This window comes from Morchella importuna (genome assembly GCF_003444635.1).
Source record: "Morchella importuna strain M04M26 chromosome Unknown Morimp01GS052, whole genome shotgun sequence".
NCBI classification, from domain to species: Eukaryota; Fungi; Ascomycota; class Pezizomycetes; order Pezizales; family Morchellaceae; genus Morchella; species Morchella importuna.
In genome coordinates this window covers 1-26,729 of record NW_025763449.1, presented here as the reverse complement: position 1 = coordinate 26,729, position 26,729 = coordinate 1, and the positions used below count along the sequence as shown (strand labels likewise).

Genomic DNA, 26,729 nt, shown 5'->3' with positions numbered 1-26,729 from the left:
AAAAAAGATATTGTGATCAAGCTTGTCCCGCTTTCAAGTTACACTTTCTCTCCCGCCATGATGAAATCAATCCTCAGACAAAGCCCACTCGGGCTTCTGAGAAGGCCAGCTTGCCAAAAACTCCGGCCCACGGCGTCAGCTGACAGCTCTGTGTGGCGCCCGAGTAGAGATATCCAATACAATCTGGTGAGAGGTGTTGCCTCGTCATGGTCTCCTCGCCAACAAGAATACCCGGAAGAGAAACGATGGGCTCCTCTACCAACGAGAAAGGCAATAAACCGTCTTTCAGTCATTCAAACAACCGCCCCCAGGTATGTCACGGTTGACATTGAGGGAGAACAAGTTGCATTCGACAATATATTCCTCCGAGACGCTTGCAGATGCCATATGTGTGTCGACCCTTCAACGCAACAAAAGCTTATCCAGACCTCCGATATAAACTACGACACGAAGCCAAAGTTCCAAACAGCGCTCCCTGACGGCACACTCGTTATCAAGTGGGATATAGGTCCAGGAGTTGACGGTCAGCATATAAGTACCTATAGTTTCGACTTTCTTCGGACTCAGGCAAACCTGAGGTGGAGGCTTAGGAGTAACTTTAATGATCGACGACAAGTCCTATGGGATAAGCGGTTAATGGAGCAAGATGTGCTATGGATTGACTACCAGACTTATATGGAGTCCGACGAGATGCTGCTCGAAGCTGTTCGACACCTATCTATATATGGGTTGGTGTTCCTTCGTAAAGTTCCGGAAAACTCGAGGCAGAATTCGGTCGAAGGAATTGCCAAACGGATAGGTAACATTAAAGAAACATTCTACGGGAGGACTTGGGACGTCAAGAATGTCAAAGATGCCAAAAACATAGCGTTAGTACTTCACATATCCTCATATATCAACGCTTCACTGATAATAGCTCAGCTACACTCCCCTCAATCTTGGCCTCCACATGGACCTCCTTTATTTTGAATCGCCTCCTGGGCTTCAATTCCTTCACTGCATCCGCAACACTGTCACAGGGGGTTCTTCCATTTTCGCGGATGCATTTCGTGCTGCGCAGACGGTTCGGATGACCTCCGAACCGCTCTTCAAAGCATTATGCGATTTCCCTGTTACCTTCCATTATAAGAATGATGGACACCATTACCACTATAGCCGCCCAACGGTTGTTCTGGAGAAGAACACATACCTCCGCCAGCCACGCATTGACCATATGAACTGGTCGCCGCCGTTTCAGGCACCAATAGAAGTCGATACGAATGGTAAAGACAATAGGGCCTTTAGGAGCTGGCTTCATGCAATTCGTAATCTCGGCACGAGTATAGAAGATCCGGAATCACAATTTGAGCTTAAACTCAATGAGGGAGAGTGCGTTATCTTTAATAATAGGAGAGTAGTACATGGGAGGAGGGAGTTTGATCCGGAAAGTGGTGATAGGTGGTTGAAGGGGACATATGTGGACGTGGATGCGTTTTTGTCGAAGTTCAGAACCCTTAGTGAGAGGTTCAAAGGAGGCGTGGACAATCAAGACTACTTGTGAGCTGTAAATACCTCAGTTTCATGGATGATATGAGTTAGAGATCTAGAAACGTTAAAGTTTATACTTTATGTGGCGCTGCAACTTTGAACAAATTACAGACTAAATAATTAGTTCTGTTGGAGGAGAGGGAAACGCAAGGTGATGTTTTCCCGTTACGTGTCTGATCGTGTTCTGTTGTGAACTTGGTATAGATGATATGGGTCATAGAAATTGTATTGAAATGTAATTGGGCTGTACTAGTAATCAAAACCTAGAGATCTCAACAAACCTACAAGAAATATATTCGCAAATGGGGATATGACTGATATTGAGGTTGCGTGGCTTTGCAATTTGGCAAGCATAAATACATAGGGATAACAAGATCTAGAATGCCGTTACTCTGGCATCTTGATCGAAGTCTCTTGCCTTTCACCAGCGTTTATTCCAGTTCATCAAGGTACTAGTAAATAGCCGCGCCTTGGGAAAGGTTTCAGTAGGCCCAAAACGGGCATGGCGTATCTAACTCAGTGATACTCCTGTACCTCGCCTTTTAAAGAACTTTGTTCCCATTGGAATTTGGTGGTTACATGTCTGCTGCCCATTCTCTGTTCGAGTGAAACGTAATACATATAACCCGAATCCCTTTTATCACTGTTGGTGATGTTAGGTATAAGATTATAGTGCATAAAATTTGACATCGTAATTTCCCCGAAGGCCTAGTTGGAGTAGATGTTAGAAAGGTGATACTTTATGTTCAAGGTTCCCATGGCCCATCCATTCAATCGAACTTTCCGAGTGATAAGCTGTGAATACGGCCGTACGCGTAGATAGCAGTACCACGGCCGCAATATAACACAAAATATCACAGTTCTACCGTAATATTTGTGAAAACAGGGGTAAACGCGGTGAGTAACGTTTAGAAACACCGTACTGATTTACTTCCCGTACTACCGGCTAGGTAGTACTTATATACTACGTACTTGTATGATGTACAATTTTCTTATGTATGTATTGTTGGTTAGAGAGACTCAGCTTCAGACCTATATGTAGCTACATGTAGCTACATCTATATAATAAATTAACATGTTCATGTGTCTTCAGCTCTAGCTCTGGTACGCATTGGATGCAATTTTGATTATATACACTAGATCTTTGTTGCCATACGTATAACCTGTATTGGAGCACCACAACTCCTTGATCTTCAAAACGCACTTGAACGAGATCTAATTAACTAGAAATTACAATAATTCAATTCATCAATATGTCCCTGAATTTTTGTTTCTCACTGCTTAGTTAGAGATATCCAGGGATCGAATAGTTTTTAACCATGATTTTTTCATTCTATGATGAATTCCTATATGAACCTATAATGTGTTTATAGTGGATCATATTGATAAATGTTGATGAGTTACTCTATAAGTAATGGTGATGATGAAATAGAAAATGATGGTGTTGTGTATGTGTGGCTCATACGCCTGGAAGCAGGGGAGATGACAAGTAGTTTACGGCTGGAATAACTTATAGTTTATAGAATGAAGCAGTACCATAAATGCCAGTTTACTATTGAATTCACCTGAGGACGATGCCGATATCCGTTATAAATGTACTTCGTCCTTGAATGTAATGGACATCCCCAATATTTCTAGAGCAACTTTTGACAAAGAAATATATACGCGTACGTATAAAGTACATGTAAACCGGAGTACGTAGACGATCACGAAAAATAAATATTACGATATAGCAAGCATATACGTATACCTACATGTATATACCCACATATATGGTACCGGTCACGATCAATGATCAATATATGTACATGTAGTATGTATGTGCATGTACCTACCTGGCTCCAAGACCCTCCTGACCTACATGTAGCTATATATCCGAGCCTTCAAAAATACATTTAAGAAATTCAAAGTTTGAAGATAGACAACCTGTAGGTAATCACTAGGACTATATATTCTCTGTTTCAGCTTCCTCGATCTATTTTGAAGGAGTAGATACATGTACATACATGTACATGTATCTAGGGTTCAAAAAACTACAGGTAGGACCTTCCAACCTACATCATGTGCAATATGGAGTCGCGCGCTGTCGTTAATTAAATTACCAATAACATAGTTAAAGGTCCTAAAACCAAGCAATTTCTCGGGTAAAATATTTATCGAGACTTAAAATTTGAGATTAAAATATATGTTTTAATAAACTGTTTTTCCGCCTCGGCCAATGGCCGGAAAGCTGATTTATCGTGACCGGCACCACACATTTGCATGCATATGATCATATATGTACTCTATAGCAACCATAGTCAGATGTCTGAGCGTCCAAACTCCTCGACAAGTCATCCACACCAATTAATATTATTAACAGTATCTGTAGTATAAGGAACGAGAGGGCGCCGTTGAAATCGCTATTATGCGCGCTTGTTGTTTTCAACGTTGCCCGGAGCTTAGCATTGAGTTAGTGATTTATATATAACGTCTTCATTTGAACTTCCATAGTACAAATCCCGCCCGGTGTAGGGTAAGGAGTTATTTTTCGAGCCCTAAACTCTAATACTAATTGGTCGGCACAGCCACAGCCTGTGGTCCCGCCACATGCTTGTTGTCGTCAGAGCGTATGAATGCTCATCACCACCACCACCCTGTGGCCCTGTTAATTGTTGTCCCTGTTCTTCGACCTCCCCTTTCTCCTCTCCATCATACTTCACTAATCCTACCGGAAGTTTGCTCTCGACCTACTTGCTATCTATCTCACATATACATCCAGCCATCTCTCTCACAACATCATGGCTTCCCTAGACATCTCTCCCGAGATTGGCCGTTCTTATAAAACCCTCGTTTCATCTTCAGCCCCCGCAAATAAGTCCCCAACTCAAGCTCAGTGGGCTGTCTTTGCTGTCTCAGTACCATTGCAGAATGCCTTTGTTGCGAGTTCTACATCCAAGGCTAGCACGCTGAAAGTGCATAGCACAGGAGGTTTAAACGACTCCTTCCATTCATTGCCCATTGCTACTTTAACTTAAAACGAACACTGACATAGGCGGTCTTTGTTCTTGTAGAGGGTGAGCTTGAGGAGCTCATCGAAGAGTTCAATGATGGCAAAGTGCAATTTGCTTTTGTCAAGGTTAAAGATCCGAACTCTGGGTTACCCAAGTTTGTTCTGATTGCCTGGGTAAGCTCTCCAGTCCCATCACTGTCCGGACAACCTCATTGACTAATTGGGGAAAGTGTGGCGAGGGCGTCCCGGAGAGAGTTAAGGGATATTTCACCGGTCATCTAAACGCGGCCGCCAAAGTTTTGCATGTGAGTAGCTGCCCGATAGAGCTATGCGTTCTTCTTCACATCGAAATTTACTCATCGATGTCTTAGGGTTACCATGTACAAGTCACTGCCCGGTCTGAATCCGACCTCTCACCCGAATCTATAGTCCAGAAGGTTGGTGATGCCTCGGGAGCTAAATATTCGTCTGCGAGCACTTCCACCGCTCCTCCGACATCTGCCCCGAAGCCGCCGGCTCCATCGTCTAAACCTGCGTATACACCTACTCGAGTTTCCGGTGCTACAGGCTCGCGAGCCCCCTACAAACGTGAGGAGCAGACGGACAGTGATGGCTGGGGAGCAGATGCCCCACCTGTAACGAGGAGCCAGTTGGAGAAGGTTGCACCTGCTTATAAACCGACAAAGGTTGACATCTCTGCAATTCGAGCTCAGCCAACATCCACCACATCTGGTTATGGCGGTGCATCATCTGCTAGCGATAGACCGGATATCGTGAAAGGAGCCTATCAACCTATTGGAAAAGTAGATATTGCCGCTATTAGAGCTCAAGCGCAGCAGAAATCTGAGCGTCCGGAGATTGTCAAGGGTGCATACGAGCCGGTTGGTAAAGTAGATATCGCAGCCATCAGAGCTCAAGCGAGGCCATCTCCGGCGCATGAAGAAGATGAAGAAAGACCAAGACCAGTATCAGAGAGATCAGCTGCATTTTCGCAAAGTGAGCGACTCACCTCTCTCCCCAAACCAAAGCCTGTAAAGAAATTTGGGACAGGTGCGCCCAGCTTTGGTACTAAACCACCCACGCCTGGTGGTTTCGGATTGAATCCTTCTGTCCCAGCAGCTGCGCCTGTGGGTGCTGCAAGTAGAGACTTTGGCTCATCCGGTGGTAAAACGCCCGCCCAGTTATGGGCCGAAAAGAAAGCTAGAGAGCGCGGTCTCTCAGGAGCCAGCGAAACCACTCCGCCGACTTACGCAGGCCAGCAATACCCCCCTGTTAGCACCTCAAACACCGGCCGTAGCTCCGGGAGTAATGATGGCTTGTCAAATAAGCTTGCTCAACAAAAACTGGATGACCACGAAGAGGATGTACAAGCCCCCGCGGGTGGTATCAGCGCACTGAGAAATAAATTTTCAGGCGCGCCCCCGATGGGGGCACCGACATCACCAAAGAGCCCTCCAAGGACCGGCGGTTACCAGTTCCAGCAAACTACAGGAGACCGTGCTCCTCCACCTCCACCCGTTGATATCTCTTCCAGACCTACTATCGTCGCGGGAGGGGCCGTCGCACTCCCTGGATTTCCTCCTAAGCCTGCTGATGATGATGAGACAAACGCAGCTGGAATTCCACACCCACCGCCGCAACCTCCAAGATCTCCTACCCCCCCACTCCTGAGATCCCCGGAAGTCCTATTAGGATCGCAATGCCCGTATCTAGGCGACAGGAAGATCCCATAACACGACACGAACCAGAGCCAGAATCATCCATTCCCATAGAGAGTTTGAGTAGGGTAGTTCCGCAAGAAGATGATCTTGAGGACGAAGAACCAGCAAGGGTTAGGTCGGAAACAGTTGGTGTAGGTGCAGGAGGTGAAACCGTTGAAGGCAGCGTAGGAAGGCGTGCACTCATCTTGTTTGACTACGAAGCAACCGAGCCGAACGAAATAAACTTGGTCGAAGGACAGATTGTTGGAGAAGTCGACATGGTAGACGAGGTATATATTTCTTTTGACGTGGCGATAACGTACGGCCGTTTATGCTAATTCTTCTAGGATTGGTGGGCTGGGCGCAACGTACAGGGGGAGAGCGGTCTCTTCCCCAGCAACTATGTTGAGCTTATCGAGGGAGACGAAGAACAAGGTCCTCCACCCTCTCGACCAGAGGATAGACCTTCTGTAGAATCGCCTCCACCGCAGGAGGAAGAACACCAAGCCACCAACAACCCGTCGGCGATTGCCCAGTATGACTATGCAGCAACAGAAGATAATGAACTCACCTTCCCTGATGAGGCAATCATCGAAGATATCGAATTTCCAGACGATGATTGGTGGTTGGGAACATACGGTGGAAAGCGCGGCCTCTTTGTATGTCATCATTTCCCTCGTGGGGGGGTTTTTTTTTTTTAATCGCTAACACATTGGCAGCCTGCAAACTACGTAGAGTTGCGCAAGTGATCGGGAGTTCAAGAGGGATGAGAACTCACGGGTTCATTATTTAAGATCATTGAATAAATATCCAGAGTTGTGTTGTTTTTGACTGGTAGCTTTCCGGTGGTGGGAAAGGTTGTGTTAGGGGCGATATAGTGCCCTACTCCAATAACTGTATTAAAGTTTTCTCCACCCTGCCTAACCTTTCTATTTGCGTATTTCAAAACTCGCTCTATTCAGACTCAATCTCCGAAGGGTGACTTCGTACATACGTGTGCCATTCACGAGAAATCCATCGACTAGCCCAGCCCTGTGGTACATTTCGTAGTTACCTAGTAATTAGACAAGTTCGCTCTTGATGCGCGCAATCATAAATTATCACTCGACGGTACTTAATTGAATTCTAGTGATAATACCTTGAACTTGAATTAGAAAAAGGGAAAGGGATTGGCTCTTGGTGATAGGGCATGGGATTTTGGTGCACTTTCTCTTGTTAAACAACTCTCTTTACTCACATAGGCTCAAGAAGGCCTAACGAATAAAAATATCGAGTTTATATAACTAACAGGATGCTTGTATTACGACCGATGAACATAGTCACCGTGCAATGATAGTAGTCCTGTCACATCGCATCTCGAGTAATTGGGTACCCCCACAAGCTTTAAAGTATTTTTAGTGACACATTGGAAGGCTGGGGTAAGATTACAGACATGTATCTATATATCTCATCGTGGATGTAACATAATATTATCTTTTTATAAATACCAGAAAGCCGCAAGAGGAGCTGAAGCTCTCCTGTATGTCTCGAATTTGATACATATATACCTAGACACCTGCAAGGCTCGACTTGGCAAGGCGAGTGACAATTCATGAGGAAGTTTGGCTCCAAATTGGTGCAGTGCGCAGATATTTACTTCTGGTCTCACAATAGGTTTTCGTGGTAACTTTTAACAGTTGGACTTTCAACCTCAATCATTAATTTCCCTACAAACACCGAATCAACAAAAATAGTAGAAGAATATAAAATATTTCCAAAGAACTAATGGCGAACAGAATCCCAGTAGGGAGTCAGTTAAGCCGATGGAACAGCAGCATAGTTGTCATTTTCACAGAATGCGTGTCACCGTAGAAAATAAAATGTACCATCATACAATCACTTGAGAAACATTAAGCTAGAAATCAACCATCCACTCCCTCCTTCATATAAGTACGATTTCAACCGTATATTGTTGACATTTTAGTTGAGGTACATGAGACCGGCGAAGATGCACATGACTAACGCTAATGGAGAGGCAAGGTGGGCACCACTGTTGACATTGGCAGCCACGACGGTGGCTTCGGGAGTGGCAGAAGAAGCAGCGCGGGTAGTGCTAAGGATGGCAGAGGAGTTGGACGATCCTGTTCCAGTTGTAGAAGTATTGGCTGCAGTAGTGGTAGCACTGGTTGAAACGGTAGTGGATGCGGTGGTGGAGGTAGAAAGGGTAGTCGAAGAAGTGCTTGAAGAAGAAGAAGACGACGACTTGGAGGAAGTTGAAGTAGAGGAAACCGAGGTGGAAGAGGAGGAGGTCACATCGGACTCAATGGTGAACATGGGGGAATAGTTGTCCTTATCACCAGCGGCGATCTGGATGGAGTAGTCGCTACCAGCTGGAATCTTAGGAGAGACAGACCAAGTGAAAGCACCAGTGTTAGGAATACCAGCTGGAAGGCACATGTATGTTAGTAAAATGTGAAGCGAAAATATTCTATTCATGTCTGAATATAATAGCAAAACTTAGTTCAATACTCACTTGCGATATTCAAGACCTCGTCCAAATCAGTGTCCTTGCCCTTCCTTAAGATAAGGTCGCAAGAAGTGCCAGATGTAACGCTCCTGAAATCCAATAGGTCAGCGAGATCGTCAAGAGAATTGCACATGAACGATATGTTGCACTAAATGATTAATTGGACGTACCAAGTGATAGTAACATCAGAACCCGCCTTGATACTGCCGCCAAGAGGATAGGTGATAGGATTCTCGCCAGATGAAGTTGTGGTTGCGGAGGCAACAATAGAGGTCAAGGCAGAAATTGCCAAAACGAGAGTAGAGGTGAAGCGCATTTTGATTATATTGAGATAAACTGTTGACACAATGAATTGTAGAGAGCGGTTTGTAGAGAGAGGCTACGTGAATAACAAGTGATCACGAGAAGAAATGAGTGACTTTCAAAGAGCGACAGACTTGTAATGTAGAGCAGAAACGAAGGGACGCCTGGAGGCAATAGAGGTAGATATGAAGATAGAAGTACTGCGGTAGGTGTGGAGAGAGAAAAGATGAGAAAGAAAAGGGGGCCCGGCACTGAGACAGGTTTTATTATGGCGAAAAATGGCGGCTGTAACTAGTGAATGAACTGACAGGGCATTGAATACATGTAATTTAGCATGGATTCTTTGCTATATGAAGCTAGGACAGGCACAAGTTTGATCGACTAGGGTATGGGATATGTGCCTATTCCATGCGTCAGTACATGTATCTACATGATATACTTGTCTTCATTAACTATATACGCATAAATACAATGATCGTACACTCTTTGAGGAGTAACCCTAACAATCTAATGTGAGGACACAGGGGTTCTCTACTGTTGGTACGCCTTGTGGGTACATAGAGTACTACATCTACAAAGTGTGGGATTCGAGCAGCTTAACAAGCGAGATATCATGTGTGCATGTGAAAATTCCGCAAACAAATCGGGAAAGCCTTGTTCTCGTAGGCAGATTTGAGCCGCATAGTCTGGAGTACTGAAGCAGATGTAGTTAGTATGCTTCCGGCACGAGGAATGTCTTTTTCGCATTTATCGCCAGGCTTCACCCATTGAGGGAACACAAGGTCTCATGCCCCCGTGAAATTAACATTGCGGGCAGTAATTAATGAAAATTGATGGTCCCTCCCCCTCCACCTATCCCATCAACTATTTCACCACCCCACCATCATCATCACCCCTTCCCCCATAAACTCTTGTTAGCCAACAATTTAGGCTTAGTTGCATGCAAGTCTGCCAAGCGAGATAGAACCCTTCTCATACCCCGGCTAAGTTAACGGCGCGAAATTCATTTGGTTTCGTGGCTTCCTTATCTGGACCTTTCATTAACTGCTTCGGAAGCTTGTCGGTCAGGCGGCCCTTTAGATACTGTAAATTATAAGGGTGTCAGTTTATGACCAATCTCAATGTCAGTGGCGAACTAAGGTCAGCTACAGAATATAGTTGAGTATAACCAAATATTCAGAGCAGTACCAATGGATATCATTACACGCATGCGTCTTAAATGAGTGGTGGTGGTTGTGGATGGTTGTAAAAGGAAGGAATGGGGAGGCACTACTGCAAGGTACGAATTGGCGGTTCCGGACATTTCGGGGTGGACTATCAATCTTCTCGTTCGGGTCATGTGCACTACAGTAGGATGATTGGCCAAGACTTAAGGCACAAGTTCTTGTTCCAGTAAAAGATCGGTTCGCGCCCCACCCATTTCCATTGCGCAATAAAAACGGCGTTCCATCCGCTATCACTCGCTTGAGGAACAACCATCACGAAATATGGCGCAGTACACGCGACAGTATATCATAATGCGATTGGGTCATCTTAAAATACAACGATTCGTCATATCAAAAGGAATCTTGAAAGACAGCGTCTGTTGCCAAGAAAAACACGCATATAAACCCGTTCAAGTGAACGGCTAGAGGAACCGAAACAACTATGAGATGAAATAAAGTCTTTCTACTGATTTGGATTGATAAGCGCGTAAAGTTGTGGTGTGGATAAGAATTTGGGGTGGCCGATCTTGCGACTGCGAGTTGCTGGTTTTATTGGCTTCTTGGGATTGGATTTCCCTGGTTGATGTTGCCATTCGGCATTTCCTGAATTGGTGGCGATGGACGTCTAGGTCTAATGTAACTTCTGATCCGCTCTAATAGATGGGACGCCTGTCACCGGACTACATGTATTTTATTGTGTCACAAGGTCAGCGGGGCGTTGCATGCTGACAAAACCTCTCAATGAGGGTTGAGAATTTTAATTCAGAACAAATTCTCTAGAGCATATTAGATATCACCGTCGGACGAAAGTACCACGGAGTGTAAATTTTGAATATTTCTAGGCAATTCCAACTGCGTGCATGTACATACATGCAGTCATGTGGGTACAGAGCAATCAATCGAGTGATATCTGATGGTGGATGTTGTAACAACTATGGCGCAATAACGCTCAACACAGCAAAGAAGGTCTTCGCAAATGTAAACCACTTTCGCAAAAGAAAGAAAAAATGTTCTTTATACAAAGCTAAGGTCTATAGGTAATATCCAGGTAAAGAACTAGGTTTATAGAGAAAAATTAATTTATTTGATTGGGTAGTTTAAAATTGTGGAAATTGGTTTTTGATGACGAAAATCAAAATTCTCAACAAACCCAATTATGTATATGCAGGCAAAAGAGTTATATGTGTATTTTTCGATTGAAGTGATTTAATATTATATGTAGAGCGAAATCATAGAGAGCTTTTGGTTTTGACTGGAATTTGTAGCAAAATACCTCCAGATTCACTTTGCTGAGTTTAACTTAAGTATTATATGTAGTGAGTGGGCTTGATGGCAACCCTGTTTATAACAGGGCTACTTATGACATTATGTGAAGGGAAACTCTACTGATATACTCTCCTCCCCTGTACTGTTATCCCGATATAGAAGTGTTCAAGTTGTGTGATGGACTGATTTCATTCATTTGGGATATGAGTACAGAAGGGATACGTTCCATTTTGAGAGATATATTTCATGTAATTACCGCAACTTATTCAACTGTTTGAGCTATTGGAACCTGTAGGAGCACGTGACTTTATTAGACTTAATTTTGAAGCCAATAGACAGTGGAAGATGTAACAGAGCCATACTAGGGCTGTTACAAAAGTACCTGTTTTACCAGTCAAACCATACGACCCTAGGATAACCACAGCTTGTTCTTCATCGATGGGTGAAGACAAGGGCAGATGAGCCCCTATCTCTATTGGTATAGAGGGTAGGGATCATGGCGACCAAGAAGTCTTACAAGTCAAGCTAGGCGACGGGACCAAAAACTAGAGCAGAAGGACGAGCATGTCAAATAAAGAAGGGTAACCCCAAACATAAGTTACCCTACCTTGGCAGTCAATCTTTGAGGCGCAATAACTTAGCAACAGATGCCCGGAAAATATGCTTTACTACGTCAAAAAGAATCCTGATGATGCTCCGGTCCATTTGGGGTGGTCGAATGAATGGATTGCGGAGTTGAGGAAACGCTGCAAAATAAACACGTTTTAGACCCCCAAAAAATAACCCCCGGAGCGTCGAACCACCGGAACCCTCCGGTTTCAGTCCGGTGCACCTTTGGGGGGGGGAGTAAGAGTACGACCCAAGCTACCAAAGCAAACTTTCACTTTACAAACACCCAAATCTATTCTAAATACTCTGAATAAGCAATTGGTGTCTAGTCGGCTGTTTCCGCTAGTTCCTAGAATCACGACCCGTTCTTGGCAGAGATTCCGTGATTTGACTCGGACGAAAGTTCGTCCGAGGTGTGGTAGCAACTCTTCTCTCCCCCTCATAGAAAATAGTTGCGGCGTCCCCGACTAGGGGACGGAGGGACGGGGCAGGGAAGAAAAGGCGGGGAACAAGGGCACGGGATTTTGATAAAAGAACTCCGTGGCCCCAGGTTGGATTCGGGGGTCATGAAATCTTTACGAACGAGGAAACCCCTTAAAGTTATTAAGTTTCTAGACTACAAATAGGATCAAAACAAAAACTCCATCTTTCGATCGAACGAGCCCAATCATAACTCATCGTTCCCGTTTACCATTAGTATTTTGATCGAGGTCACCATCGTGGCCCATCCTAGCACCCCCGTTACAGAAGGTACCAGTGATCATGATCACCTGCAGTTTGTTACGCTAGCAGCTCTAAGTGTAATGAAGCCACTTCAACTGTTTGATGTATGAGTACATTCAGGGCCCGGTTACTACATGCTGAGAGTTATTGATAGAAGCCAGTTGCACAGTAACATGCAGGTACAAGTAGTGTGGTTAGCTACCAGTTCAAGTTGTCAGAGTAACTACATTCTGAGCGCTGGGAGGAGGATCTATTAATGGGAGTAAGGACTGTAATGGGGACAGTCTTTCCACGTATCGCTAGAATCCGATAGAATGAGGTGGCTGTTGTAACAGAGCCACAGTAGGGCTATTACAAAAGTACCTGTTCTACCATTCAAGCCATACGACCCTAGGGTAATCACCGCTTGTTCTTCATCGATGGGTGAAGATAAGGGCAGATGACCCCTACCTCTATTGGTATGAAGGGTAGGGATCCTGGCGAGCAAGAAGCCTTATAAGTCAAGCTAGACGACTGGACCAAAACTAGAGCAGAAGGAGGAGCATGCCAAATAAGGAAGGGTAACCCCAAACATAAGTTACCCTACCTTGGAAGTCAACCTTTGAGGCGCAATAACTTAGCAACCGATGCTCGGAAAATATGCTTTACTACGTCAGAAATAATCCTGAAGATGCTCCGGTCCATTTGGGGTGGTTGAATGAACGGATTGCGGAGTTGAGGAAACACTGCAAATAAACACGTTTTAGACCCCAAAAATAACCCCCGGAGCGTCGAACCGCCGGAACCCTCCTGTTTCAGCCCGGAGCACCTTTGAGGGGGAGTAGGAGTACGACCCAAGCTACTAAAAGCAAACCTCGCTTTACAAAACACCAAATCTGTTCTAAAACAAATTGAATAAGCAATTGCTATCTGGTCGGTTGTTTCCGCTAGTTCTTAGGATCCCGACCAGCTCTTGGCAGAGATTGCGTGATTTGACTCGGGCGGAAGTTCGTCCAAGGTGTGGCAGCAACTCCTCTCGCCCCTCATAGAAAAAGTCGCGGTGTCCCCGGACTAGGGAAAAAACGAACGGGCTAGGGAGAAAAAGCGGGAAAAAAGGGGCGGAACTTCGATAAAAGTACTCGGTTGCCCCCAGTTTGAACTCGGGGAGTCATGGAATCTTTACTAGCGAGGAGACCCGTTAAAGTTATTAAGTTTTTAGACTACAAATACGATCAAACAAATAAACTCCATCTTTCGATCGAACGAGCCCAATGAATCCATCGTTGCCCGTTTACCCTTTCTATGTCAGATCGAAGTCACGGTCGTGTATCATCCTAGCACCCCCGTTACAGTATAACTTTAAGCTCCTCGCTTAAAGAACCCCGACGAAAGGAAAAAATTTTACCGGAACATCTGGGACCACTCTCAACGCTGAAATAACCAAGCAGTTAGCTTTTTTTTATTCAGCTCGGGCTGGCATGGGAGAGGCGAACACGTTAACATGGTCTCCACTGTATCCGTCAAAGGGTTATAGCGCCCACATTCGCTCAAAGGGATATAGCGCCCACATTCGCTCAAAGGGATATAGCGCCCAGCTTCGCTCGAAAGGAGACCACATCTAGGACCGCTCCTAGAAAATCCTGATAGCCCCATTGGTCAGAGGACCCCATTTCCCATCTGGGCCCCAGTCCCAACCAAAGTCAATGTCCCTCCGTCCACGATGACGACAGGTAGGGTCCGGAAGAGGAGGATAACTGGCTTTCTTCTGACGCCACCATGCCCCGTAATGCGCTTCGAGTGCCAGTTTCTGTCTCTCATTCCGCTCTTCTTGTGCCACTCTCTGCCGCATCCACTCCGCTCCCCTCCCATCTCGCTCGATCTCCTCCCGCATCCACCGTACCTGTTCCCGTTTCTCCCTTGCTGCTGCACGGACACGAGCCTGACCAACACTCCTGTCCCCTTGTTGGAAGAAGGGATAAGGACGATGGAAATCCTCCCGAGTCAGAAACGGAACCTGGTTGAAATGGCCGTCGAAGGTCGAGGTCTCCAAACCTCGAGGAACAGCTTGTCTGTGGAACCATTAGCGGGAGTAAGAGGAGGTTACAAGCCCCACTAAACCATGCCTACATCAGCAAACCTGTAGCCTTCGCCAGACGCCCGGGGCGCTCAGGGCGCTCAGGGCGCTCGGTAGGTAAACTACCTCTCCAGAGATACCGCCAGTGCTCCTGGCGAGGTCTGGCGCACATTATTCCGCCCCAGCGCACACTAGTCCGCACAACGGGCCCCGACACTAAATAATAGCGCCCGGTGTAACTAGGACGTCACTCTACCCGCCAGAGAACGCCAGTTGCACGGTTGGATATCCTGACTGCTCCTGGAGCACTCTTCACTGCTCCAGCGGGCTCTGGGGATAGAATGATTGCCCTGACTCCCCCTGACGTTGCCGGATGGGGTGCTTTGAAATCTGGCTCATGCCCGACGTACCGATTCCTACATGTCGGCGCCCCGTTCTCTCTAGGCATACACCTCTCCGCCGTTCCGGCCTCTGGTATTCACAATTCCCCCATGAGATTACAAAAACATCACTCGCACGACGATCTCTACTGTCTCCAGAGCACTCGCGACTGCACTTTGAGAATTGGTGTATTCAACACCGTGATCCTCCGCCTAATACTAAATACAATACGCCATTTAACACCCTAACTAACCCTAATACAATATACGAATCAGAAGAAATCCCCCACTATCTCCCTTAGCACTCGTGATTGTTCTACACATCCTCCTCCCCCCCCCCTTCGTAATCCCCCACTACAGGTAATTCCGGCTCTTCTTCTTCCTCCTCCCCCTCCTCTTCGGTGTCAATGCCGCGAAGTCGGGCATTAATCACTTCGTACTGGGCGCTGTCGGAATCAACCCGACCTCCTGGAGCACTCGTGGGTGTTCTCCGAGCATCTCGGAATGCGGCAAGATCCGCAGCCAGAGCTTCATCGTCCTCGCTAAAACCCTCCTCCGGTATAATCTCAATCGTTACCCCTTTTTTATCTCGTATCTATTAGGGTTAGCATTTAGAATACCACTCGCATTACCGGCATCTAGAAGTATCATACCTTTTCTCGAAGGTTATCTTTGATTACCTCCAAGGTTGCCTCCTGGTTCTGTTTACTTCTCCCCTTCCAAGTGTTGCTCATCCTGTTGAACGTTTCTACTCGTGTTTGGATGTCAGCTTGGCAATTCCGTATAGCCCTAGGAGCATCCGTCATTGCTCCCAAGGCACTCGCCATATCAATGAGGGCATCGGGCCATACTTACTCACAACACTCTCATTCTGCGACTGAAAATTATCAGGCTTCACGTAACTCCCTGTTGACCACGCCCGAATGCCGTGCCAGATCGCCGTCGATATCAGGCAAATAAGGGTAGGGGTTATCCGCTCTAGAAATTCGGGATCCCTAACCCCTCGCATTCTTACCCCATCGAAGTATTTAAAATACAATATATCGATAATTTCCGGAGCCAGGAAGCGCAGTCGGTAGGTCTAGAATCTGTTACCGGCTATCCCGAGTGCTCTCTGGGCATCCACTGGCATCATACCTCGTAATGCTGTTGGGGGCTCAAGAAACGATCATTCTTCAAAAGGTATTCCACTTGAGCCGCCCTCGCCTCAGGCCCCACAAAATTTCCAAGCCCGTATATCGTAGAGTCCGCCAGGCGCCCTTTCACCTCGTGCATCAAGTGGGAACGGACACGGGAGTGCAGACTTCTGACCTATCATTCTCAATTATGCTTCCAGAGCACTCGTAATCCTTTTGGGGGCACTCACCTGTTTAATAACGACCTCATCAAGGTCTACTCTACACCGCACTCGGCGACTAGCAGTTGCCCACATGCTCACTACCAGTACCGAAAGTCTTGCTGCAGGTGGAAAGGGCTCATGTAGAAGAGTATGCTCCCCGATTAACACGCTACACTCCTTCTCAATCCTCTGAGCCTGCACTGACAGCACATTTGCACTCCTAGAGTTAGGGACCACAGACCTCTGAGTCAATTGGCTCGAAGGAATGTCGCCAGTGTTCTCAAAGACGTCGTGAGTGTCCTCCGGAATACTAACCTCGCTTCCCGGAATCAAAATACCCTCGCTTTACGGCATCGGAGTACTCTCGTCCCCCCCCTAGATGAGGAAAGGTACTCGATTTCGTAGACTCTTCGCGATCTACCTTGACCGTGAAGTTGGCTTGAAGGAATCTGACGACTGCTCACAGAGTTCTCGCCAATTACCTCGCTAGGCGGTGAAGAACGATATGTCCGGTAAGTGGGGGACGACTCCCCGTATCGAGAGCGCATCGAGGAAAAATCGATATGGCGCGTAGAAGAGGTATACTCATGAGCATAAACAGGTGCAGAGGGCCTAGACTGTGAGGGTGTTGGGGGTGCTCTCTGGGATGCCGGGAGTGCTCTCTGGGATGCATTCTGGCTGGGTGCTGAAGTGGGTGCTGCTCTCCCTTGACCTTGTTTACGTATTACTTTCGCGCCCGGTCGAGTTCCCCTCTGAATCGTTAGCCACTAATACTTACATGTTAAAAAGCATCAATGGGCGAGATAGAGTCGAACCTGCACCACGTCCACCGACACGTTGGAAGAAGCAATTACCTCCGCTACCGCGCCAGTTGGTTTCCTCCGAGCATTGCCCAGTGCTCTGGCAGTAGTCGGCTGAACTGTATGAGGTCTCTTTCCGACAGTCTGAGACTTCTGGGTGTAAGATGGGGGGGGGGCTTGAGGTTCATCCTCCGGTTCATCCTCATCCTCCTCAGAGCTCTCGTGGTCATTCTCCGGAGCATCATCATAGTCTGAGTGGCTAGTATCAACTATTTCTTCCACCTCTGGCGCCTCAATTGCCTCTGGCGCCTCAATTGCCTCAGGCTCCTCCTGCGCTTCAAAATTATCAGTATGGTCCTCGGGGAGATGAAATTCTACCCTCCTAGGACTGCTCCTCCCAGTGGGGGTTTCGGAGGAACGGAGAAGACCTTTCCGAGTTATTTGAGCGGCGGTGGTCGATTGACTACTCCGAGTGCGGGCTGGCAGTGGAGTCAATGTTCGGTAAGATATTTCAGACTCGTCAGTCAGTAAATCTTCATGTTCTTCAGGTCGTTTTGGGAGTCGTGGGCGCTTTGGGGCAAGAGGTGCTGAACCGGAGGAGCGCTTGGTGGGAGCCATTCTGATGACTGGCAGGAATATCCGCAGTGCTCTAGGAGCACTCGCGATATCTTCGATTAGAAATCAATTCTTGGCGAGAAAATTTGCGCCGCTAATCAAGAAAAATTTGCACCGTTAATCCTCTTACGGCAGGGATAATCCTATGTTACCACAATTTCTGCACTCAACCGCATCATTTATCATCACTCGTTTTACTGCACTTTCTGAAGTGGTACCGAGTGCTCTGAGAGCAATCTAGGAGTTTGATTCGACTTTGAAATAAAAGCAGTGCAGTTACTACCTGGAATAATCTAATCTAATCTAATCTAATCTAATCCTATCCGATATGACCCATCCATTGATATACTCTCGCAAGACAAAGGGAAATCCAAAACACCAAATCGTACCGCACCTCAATAGCTATCACGAGTGCTCAGGGAGTAATCCTAACAACTATTAAAAGGTTAGTGACAATTCCGCAGGAAGGGAAGTTAGAGATTATACCAAAGGGAACTAATGATGCCCACCACCATCACCACCATCACCACCGCCTCCAGCTGGCCCACCACCACCACCACCACCGCCTCCAGCTGGTTTCCACCACCACCGCCGCCCGGAGGCGGAGGAGGTCCGCCCGGAGGCGGTGGAGGTCCTAGACCACCACCACACCACCACCACCACCACCACCACCACCACCACCACCACCACCACCACCACCACCACCTCCACCACCACCACCACCACCACCTCCAGCACCAGCAGCCGCGAGTGCGTCAGCAGCTCTCTTGGCTGCTATCCCGGCAGGTGTCCAGATCGTCCCCTGTAAGAAGTTTGGGTCAGCAACCCCGACACCCAAAGGATACTTCCTAAGGTATTTGGGGTCTAAATCGTCGATAGCATCCTGCTGTCTATCGCGACGCCTAACAAGAGTCTGAATTAGCCTTTGATTACTGGCATCAGTTCTAGGCATATATACCCTCAGTCCTTTGGCATTTATCCGGTGCTTTCCCTCCTCGTAATCCGAATCCTCTGCAGGAATATCGATCATGCTATAATCATCTTCCTCAACGTGAGGGAAAGCCGGGTTCAACGGGGGGGATTCCGCACCACCCAGGTTAGCACCCGCGCCTGCTCTGTGGAGGACCGCCAATATCCTCCGAGGCCTGGCATTGCTGTTCTTCAACCAACCTTCGAGCTCCTCTGAATCGGTAATTTGTACCTCCACCGGCCGAACGGGAGGAACAGCTGCCGGGGGGACATTCTCAATTGCCCCCCAGATAGTCCTGACTGCTCTGCCGGGTGCGGTGTGCTTCAGGATCAAGTTGCATAGCTCGGGGAAAGTTATCTTGGTCAAAATTCCGATGAACGAAGGTTCGTTCAGGGGATCATTCCAGTCATAAGTAGGTGTGGGACGAGCATAAAGAATGCCCCTAGAGCATCGGGGTCCACCACGGTAACCATTATGGAAGGTCGCACGAGTTCCGGAGGTACTGCACGCTCTTTCCCTTTGCGAGAGCGTCTTCCGGCTGCCTGACCACCGCCGTCATCATCATCATCACTATCACCGGCAGCCTCTTTGAACTGACGGTCTCCCTGTCCCCTTGATAACCTATCCTTCATACCAACATCTGCGATGAGCCACTGTAGAGCACTCGCCAGTGCTCTACGGGCATCGGAGTCACCCCCAGTCCAAATTGGCAGAAAACCGTTGAGGGAGGGCAAGTTCATCAAGTAAAGGCATAGGGCATTGAACGCAGCATACCGGACGTGCTTTTATTGACCCAACCCACATTTTGCATTTCCGCCTTTAGGCTGTTGCGGATGCTGGTGTACACTTTAGGTAGGTTGAGTAGACCTAAAGTCATCTTCGCTTTGCTTGCTTGAGTCATCTTGAATGCGGTCGAGCTCGGGGATGTCTCTTGAATACTCGGGGATGTCTCTTGAACACTCGGGGATGTCTCTTGGACAATCGGCGATGGCTCGGGTCTAATTCGTCTCTGTCGTACTGGTGAGGGGTGGTCTATTAGTTCGGACGGGCTTGCACTAGAAAATAACCGAGAGGGGCGTCGGGGCTTGAATGTAGGGGTCTCCGGTGCAAGAACCTTCGGTGGAGCACTGACGGGTGCTGGTGAGGGAGTAGTAGAGCCTGCTGGGCCTGTTGAGCGGCCTGTTGCTGGGCCTGTTGAGCGGACTGCACTAGACTTGGACCGAGTGAGAACTTGACTTGGGACTATGGTCTCCCGGGCAACGTTCTTTTGTGGAGCACTAGCGGGTGCTGGTGGGGTAGCACTAACCCTAAGTACGGTCGTCCGTACAAGGGCCTCTGGTGAAGCACTGCTGCGTGCTGAGGAAGCAGTGGAGACTGCTGCTAGTGGGCCTGTTGCTGGACCTGTTGCTGGGTCTTGATCGTCACTTATGTATGGTTCAGAGGGTTCGGAACTAAAGTCGGGAAAGGAGTCGGAATCAGTTAGGGTTGCTCCCCAGTTACTCGGGAAGATCCCTTCAGTGTCCGATGGAGCTAGGTTAGTATTTGGCGGAGTCCGGGTTTCAGTCCGGATTGGTGGAGGTACAGGGTTTTGTTTTCGGCTCTTGTTGATCGGGGTGAACCCGGAAAGCACTGGCGACTGCTTAGGGGGTGTTTCTGGTATCTCCTCCGGGATAGGCTTGACAGTTTTGCGGGACGATTTGCGACCTGAGGAAGTTCGGTGTTTCTTATGTTTTCGGGACGATTTGTGTTTCTTGGTTTTTCGGTGGGTCTTTTCGTTATCGTCTTCGTCTATGTCACGCAAGCGCTTCTTATTGGGAAGTTGATTTATGTTCTGTGAGCTACCGGGAGTGCTCTGAGCGGTGTTTGGAGTCTGATAATGTTAATGTATCACTGTGGTGAGTATGGTTCTAAAATTAATTGGATTAGGAGAGAGAAATACCATCTTATTTATAAAGATTGCAAAGGTTAAATCGCTTGAAAACGGAGGAACTTGAAGGATGAGATTTCAACAGGTAATGTTGAAAGCAATGGAAAACTTGAAGTGATAGGTAGAGGAGAACTTGAAGGTGGTTAGGAACTTCTCACGAACTTGAAGGAAGGGAGGGGTGCTCTTATACCGAGTACGATCAGCTTTTTTCTTGAGCTTATCACGCTTCCGAGAGCACCCACGAATGCTCTAGAAGCACTCGAGGGTGCTCGTACTCAATGTTTGCTTCAATATATGACGTTGATCTAAATGCTCCAGGCGCACTCGGGGATGCTCTGACGGTACCAATGGTGACGTCGATAACATTCTGGTGTTGGGGTTGGTGCTTGTGTTCTTGTTGGTGTTGGTACTCTGTCCTCTAGGAAGCTGATTCGGAGAGAATGTATTCTTTGAGCTCGTAGTCGATATTAGTGTTGAATTTGGCGCTGAGAACACTGTCTCGATCTGAAGAGACTCCGCGAGTGCTCAGGGAGAGAGTGCAGATGCTCAGGGCGATAGAATCTAGCATAACTGGCCGCCTGATTGGGGTGGTGGGTGTTTCTTCGTGTTGGTGTTGATGTTTGTATTAGGTTGGTGATGTATGACATCAGACTCGTATTGAAAATCAGCCTTGCCGACCGGGGTGCAGGTGAGAGGAGCCTCATTGGCTGACAAATCAAATCATTCGAGCACTCTGCAGCAGCACCTGCAGGAAAGAGCCTCCTCGGCCTTGGCAGAAACCAAATTTTTAGAGCACTCAGGAGTGCTTTGCTAGCATCATGAGACTTCAATGAAATCGTCTTGCCCCTTTTGCAGCAAGCGGTACAGCTCCTCCGCGAACTTCGATAAACATCTTCGAACTACACATCCATTTGAAGCAGATGAATGGCTGGGAAACCAATTTTTACTCCTGGAGCGCGATCAAGAGGCACCCGATGACACTCACGACAGCCCGGAAGGCATTCACGATTCCTATTCAGATGCCCATGACGACTCGGATAGTTCGGAGAGCAACAGTATCAATTATCATGACCAAGATCCCGATAATAATTCAGATCTGGAATCCGAATCATATTTTATGATGGAAGAGACAGATGGAGATGCAAATAGGCATGAGGCAGCGACAACGATTTACGAGGGTGCTGGGGAGCGTCTCTACCGCTCGGAGGACTACGACGAATGCTCACAAAACCTTCTCCGATACCCGTGGCACCCATTCAACTCAGCATACGAGTTTAGAATGGCACGTTATTTCATACTGTCGAAGGCCTCACAAGGAAATATCGACAGTTTCTTTCTACACGCTCCGTCAAGCAGTGGCGAATGCTCCTACAGGACTGGGCGAGGTTTTATAAAGAGGTTGGACGAAATGAATGACATATTGGGAAAGGCGAGCTGGCATCATTCGGAGGTGGATATTGGGGGAGAGAAAATCCCTTACTATTACCGGGATCCAATGGTAATTGTGCGATATCTTCTAGGCCAACGGGCCTTTCGGGAGTCATTGGTGTACGCGCCAGTGGTAGAGCATAATGAATCTGGCGAGAGAATGTACGGGGAAATGCATACGGGAGATTGGTGGTGGGAGACGCAGGTCTGGTAAGCCTCACAAGTGCTCTAGAGGCAGTCGCTAATGCTTTCTGGACAGAATACCTTACCGGAGGGGTCGACTGTGGTACCAATTATATGCGCGTCAGATGGCACACATTTGACAAATTTTAGTGGGGACAAGAAAGCCTGGCCAATCTATCTTACCATCGGGAACATCAAGTCATCGGTCCGGAGCAAGCCCACCGGGCATTCGTTAATTCTCCTAGGGCTACTGCCAGTCCCACCTAAGCTCGGGAAGAACTCACTCGCTAATTCCGCTTTACGACGTCAGAGTCAAATGGCGCTGCATCGCGCCCTTGGGGAGATCTTTCAGAGCATTCGGGAGTGCTCTCAGGAAGGCGAGCTAATCGCATGCGCCGACGGGTACGAACGTCTATGCTTTCCGGTGTTGTCGGGTTGGATCGCTGATCAACCTGAGCATTCAAACTTACAAAATATTAGTACTAGCTCTTGTCCAAGATGCGAGGTGGAATTCCACAGTCTTGGGAGCACTCGCCGGAGCCCTACGCGCGATCACGAGGATTACCGGGAGAGGGTAAAGCTATTCAGGGAGAACCCGGGAAACCTGGGACCGGTGGAATACCTTGTCGCGAGATCAGTAAAGACACTCTTCAATGCTTTCTGGGGTATGCCGAGGGTTAATCCATACGATCTCAACAAACCGGACATTCTGCACAATATCTACCTAGGGATGTTGAAGCACATGATGGAGTGGGTTCAGGCTTTCTTGAAGAAGCACAATCGATTGGAGGAATTTGACAAGGCTTGGGCCTCGATTGCGCCTTACCCTGGACTGGCAGTACCGAACAAGGCATATCGTGCCACAACCCAATGGCAAGGGAAGGAGATGAGAAATCTGGGGCGGGTCGTTCTTGGAGCACTCGCGGCTGCTTTGAGAAACCCGGGGGTGGCTGTCAGGGGCGACTTCGCAAAGGCATTGAAATGTGTACGAGGCTTAATCGACTTCCACTTAATGGCGCAGTATGGGAGTCATACGACGAGCACACTGAATTATATGGAGAGCTATCTCGAGGATTTCCATAAGCACAAGGATATCTTTTTAGAATTCCGGGCGTACAAGAGGACGGTTAAGGATGCGAGAGATCGGACAAAAGCTGTGAAGACCTCAGGCTCCCAGAGCGCTCAGCGAGGTTTGGAGGAGATTCGCGAGATACGGGAAAGGTCTCACTTCAACTTCATCAAATTGCACGTGTTAACGCACTATCGGGAACATGTCGAGCGCTTTGGGAGCATTCCCCAGTACTCCACCGACATCAGCGAACTCGCCCATGTACGTCAGATAAAAGAGGCATACGGAGCATCCAACAAGGTCGATGCTGCAACGCAGATACTGGACTATGGGGGGCGGCGGTTGGCGTTAGAGATTCGAATGCTGAATCTGAAAGACATTGTTGGAGGTCCTGAGAGCACTGACGACATCCTTTGGAGCCATCGAGATAACCTGAAGGAGTTACTTGAGATTTTTAAAATCGAAGACCGGAAAAAAACACCAAATGAACGATCCATAGTAGAAGGCCGACTGCCTCTAAGGCGTCTTTGCAACCCCTCCACGAAATCGGAAAGACTTTTCAATATTGCGGATGGACTGCAAATAAGCCATACCACGTTATATCGCCTGATAAAGGAGTATGCAGAGGATGCGGGATGCTCTCAAAGCTTTGCCGGAAGCTCTGAGAGCATTTTAGAGCGCCGGGTGGAGATGTTCACATGTTTGCAGGTTCCGATACCAATCTTCCAAAGACCTGAGGTGTACGAGGTTCACAATATCAGGTGTACGGGAAACGCGGCTTTTAGGAAAGGGAAAATAAGAAAGGATTGGGTATGGGTGTCGGTAGCGTCCTCAGAGGAGTGGGGAGTGTTTCGGGGACGCTTACCAGGACGTGTCGAGGCTTTGTTCAAGCTGCGGGACAGTGGGGGGCGAGCACATAGACTATGTATAGTGGAGCTACTCGAGGCAAAGGATCGTGGTATCGCTGATAGCTCACATGGGCTCCTGAAGGTTTGTAGGAGGAGGAGGAAGAGGATGTGGGTCGTTAATATTCGGAGTATATTGGGAATGGCCCATTTGTTTGAGGTGGAGACTGGTAATTGGTTGGTAAATACTAGGATAGACTTGCGTACGTGGAATGAATTTAGTTGAATACTTGTAAAGCCGTGAGGGCATTCTTGAGTGCTCTAGGAACGTTAGACCCAATTGGACTCTCTAATTCAAAATTCGTGTCGTTCTGCTATGCATGCGGATTGGAAGAAGGAGGTAAAGTTTCGGCCGCTCAGTATCTGAGTCTGGCTATCCAGCAAGCTCGCTCCAGGAGGTCAATGCCAGTCCATGTTTGCTGCTTATGCATGGACATTGAGCTTTTCAGACGAGCCGTACCATGGCCTCAACCTCAAGGCTAATTATGCCTTTCACGAATCGACAGAAACATACACGTCCGTCAAAGGTTGGGTAGTCGTCACCAGTATACAGGACAGTGCTCGTATCAGTATCCCGCGACTGACCGTACAGCGGCGTTGAGGATACCCACGTTAGATATCTTTTGAGGGACTGGTGCGGCCTTCCTATCCTTTGAGGACGGTGTATCAATCCAAAGGAGCCCAATGAGGGTTGCCTCACCTTGAGTGGGTATGACGAATGCCTCAGCTCTGTGAGCATTGGTGAGTGCTCTGGGAGCACTCGCGGAAGCCCTCGCGGGAGCGTTCGCGGGAGCGTTCGCGGGAGCATTCGCGGGAGCATTCGCGGGGGAGCATTCGCGGTGCCGTGAGAGCATTCGCGGTGCCGTGAGAGCATTCGCCGTGCCGTGAGAGCATTCGTCGTGCCGTGAGAGCATTCAAGAAAACTGTGAGAGCATTGGGAAGTGCTCGCGTGTACTACTGACGTAATCAAAAGAAGCAAAAGTTCCTAGGTGCTGTGGGCGGAGTCACTCCATCCTAGCGTCTCCGGAGGGGGAGGGAATCTCATGGCGGCCCAGGCGACCAGAGCATTGGCGAGTGCCCTCCGGACGTGAGCCATATCTCCTGGCGGTCCCAGAGAGTGGGACGGTCCTGCGGCGGAGCCTGGCGCGAAGGTTGTACTCTGGCGGTGCCGGACGCGCTGGGCGCTCGTGGCGCAGAATGCCCGCCAGGACGTAGGGGCTGCGCCCTGGGTAATAGGCGAGCTTGCTGATGTTATGCACTTCTTCAACGGGCCCAATACGGCCTTGCCCAATATGCAACGGATTTACAGGAGGTGGAGAGGGAAGCTGGAAATGCAAGGGAGATGTTCGAACGAGATCTTGCTGCTGCTCGAACTCAACGGGTTGCTGTTGAGGTAGTTGCCCCTGATGAAGAACCAATTGGTGGCGATGATGCCCCACCTGCGCCTCCAATACCACCCGTTGTTGCTGCTACCCAACGGTGGGGGAAGCTCCCAGATCCTGAGATGTTTAGGGGAGATCGCGATCGAGAGAGATTACACCTATTCAAACAACAGATGAGGATTAAACTATTGGGAAATGCCGACCGCTTCCCCACACTACAGTCCAAGTTATCCTATTTATTCAGTCCATTGGAGGGTGTTGCCGCTAATCAATTCTTACAATACGTCGGAGAAGAAGGTATCGCTTTGCCTTCCATGTTGCGGTTTTATGAAATCCTAGATACAGCGTTCGGAGACCCTGATCGAATGCGAACGGCTAGAAGGAACCTTCAGAACATCCGCCAACGAAATCGAACCTTTGCCGATTATTTCGCCGAATTTCAAAGGTATGCTGCCGAGTCAGGGATAGATGAAGTCTCTCGGATTGAAGCTTTGATGGAAGGTATCAATGCGGAACTCGATGAATCGATGATACACCATGAAACCCCTGCGACGGTAGATGCCTGTGCGATACTTTTGCAACGGTTGGATAATCGGCGACGAGCAGCAGAAGCTAAGCGAGGAAGTAAAAAGCCTTGGAATGCTACTGCTGCCTCCGACCCTCGCCCCCCACCAGCGAATCCGCCCCTGCCCCCGTGCTGCCGCCCCAGCTATCAATACCCACTCCTGAGAACCATCCCTCGTTCCGCCCGGGAGGTGATGTACCGATGGATTTGTCCGGGGGACGTCGTCGCCCCACCCCTACTGAGAGAAATGCCCGCTTAGCTGAGGGCCGATGTTTCTATTGT

At 48.1% G+C, this 26,729-nt stretch overlaps 8 protein-coding genes across 8 annotated transcripts; 4 read left to right on the top strand and 4 right to left on the bottom strand.

Moving 5' to 3' along the window:
• Window positions 1-57: 57 nt before the first annotated feature.
• LAJ45_10853 (uncharacterized protein) lies at window positions 58-1,540 on the top strand (the record flags this gene model as incomplete). Its single annotated transcript, XM_046120368.1, has 2 exons — window positions 58-869; window positions 922-1,540. The coding sequence occupies 2 exons, from the start codon at window positions 58-60 to the stop codon at window positions 1,538-1,540; spliced, it is 1,431 nt and encodes a 476-aa protein (XP_045966377.1).
• A 2,394-nt stretch (window positions 1,541-3,934) lies between these two features.
• Window positions 3,935-6,968, top strand: LAJ45_10852 (uncharacterized protein; the record flags this gene model as incomplete). The annotated part of the gene is made up of 10 exons (XM_046120367.1): window positions 3,935-3,944; window positions 4,021-4,042; window positions 4,095-4,136; window positions 4,289-4,497; window positions 4,581-4,693; window positions 4,750-4,824; window positions 4,891-6,224; window positions 6,305-6,509; window positions 6,567-6,878; window positions 6,939-6,968. The coding sequence occupies 10 exons, from the start codon at window positions 3,935-3,937 to the stop codon at window positions 6,966-6,968; spliced, it is 2,352 nt and encodes a 783-aa protein (XP_045966376.1).
• A 1,210-nt stretch (window positions 6,969-8,178) lies between these two features.
• LAJ45_10851 (uncharacterized protein) lies at window positions 8,179-9,041 on the bottom strand (the record flags this gene model as incomplete). The annotated part of the gene is made up of 3 exons (XM_046120366.1): window positions 8,179-8,642; window positions 8,732-8,814; window positions 8,896-9,041. The coding sequence occupies 3 exons, from the start codon at window positions 9,039-9,041 to the stop codon at window positions 8,179-8,181; spliced, it is 693 nt and encodes a 230-aa protein (XP_045966375.1).
• Window positions 9,042-15,580: 6,539 nt separating this feature from the next.
• Window positions 15,581-18,021, bottom strand: LAJ45_10850 (uncharacterized protein; the record flags this gene model as incomplete). The annotated part of the gene is made up of 7 exons (XM_046120365.1): window positions 15,581-15,859; window positions 15,918-16,012; window positions 16,120-16,345; window positions 16,402-16,575; window positions 16,631-16,946; window positions 16,997-17,355; window positions 17,419-18,021. 7 exons carry the CDS (start codon window positions 18,019-18,021, stop codon window positions 15,581-15,583), a joined length of 2,052 nt encoding a protein of 683 aa, XP_045966374.1.
• A 631-nt stretch (window positions 18,022-18,652) lies between these two features.
• On the bottom strand, window positions 18,653-20,930 carry LAJ45_10849 (uncharacterized protein; the record flags this gene model as incomplete). Its single annotated transcript, XM_046120364.1, has 4 exons — window positions 18,653-19,345; window positions 19,414-19,641; window positions 19,791-20,858; window positions 20,928-20,930. 4 exons carry the CDS (start codon window positions 20,928-20,930, stop codon window positions 18,653-18,655), a joined length of 1,992 nt encoding a protein of 663 aa, XP_045966373.1.
• An 814-nt stretch (window positions 20,931-21,744) lies between these two features.
• Window positions 21,745-24,726, top strand: LAJ45_10848 (uncharacterized protein; the record flags this gene model as incomplete). Its single annotated transcript, XM_046120363.1, has 2 exons — window positions 21,745-22,553; window positions 22,677-24,726. The coding sequence occupies 2 exons, from the start codon at window positions 21,745-21,747 to the stop codon at window positions 24,724-24,726; spliced, it is 2,859 nt and encodes a 952-aa protein (XP_045966372.1).
• A 340-nt stretch (window positions 24,727-25,066) lies between these two features.
• LAJ45_10847 (uncharacterized protein) lies at window positions 25,067-25,414 on the bottom strand (the record flags this gene model as incomplete). Its single annotated transcript, XM_046120362.1, has 1 exon — window positions 25,067-25,414. One exon carries the CDS (start codon window positions 25,412-25,414, stop codon window positions 25,067-25,069), a length of 348 nt encoding a protein of 115 aa, XP_045966371.1.
• A 428-nt stretch (window positions 25,415-25,842) lies between these two features.
• On the top strand, window positions 25,843-26,706 carry LAJ45_10846 (uncharacterized protein; the record flags this gene model as incomplete). Its single annotated transcript, XM_046120361.1, has 1 exon — window positions 25,843-26,706. One exon carries the CDS (start codon window positions 25,843-25,845, stop codon window positions 26,704-26,706), a length of 864 nt encoding a protein of 287 aa, XP_045966370.1.
• Between the last annotated feature and the right edge of the window lie 23 nt (window positions 26,707-26,729).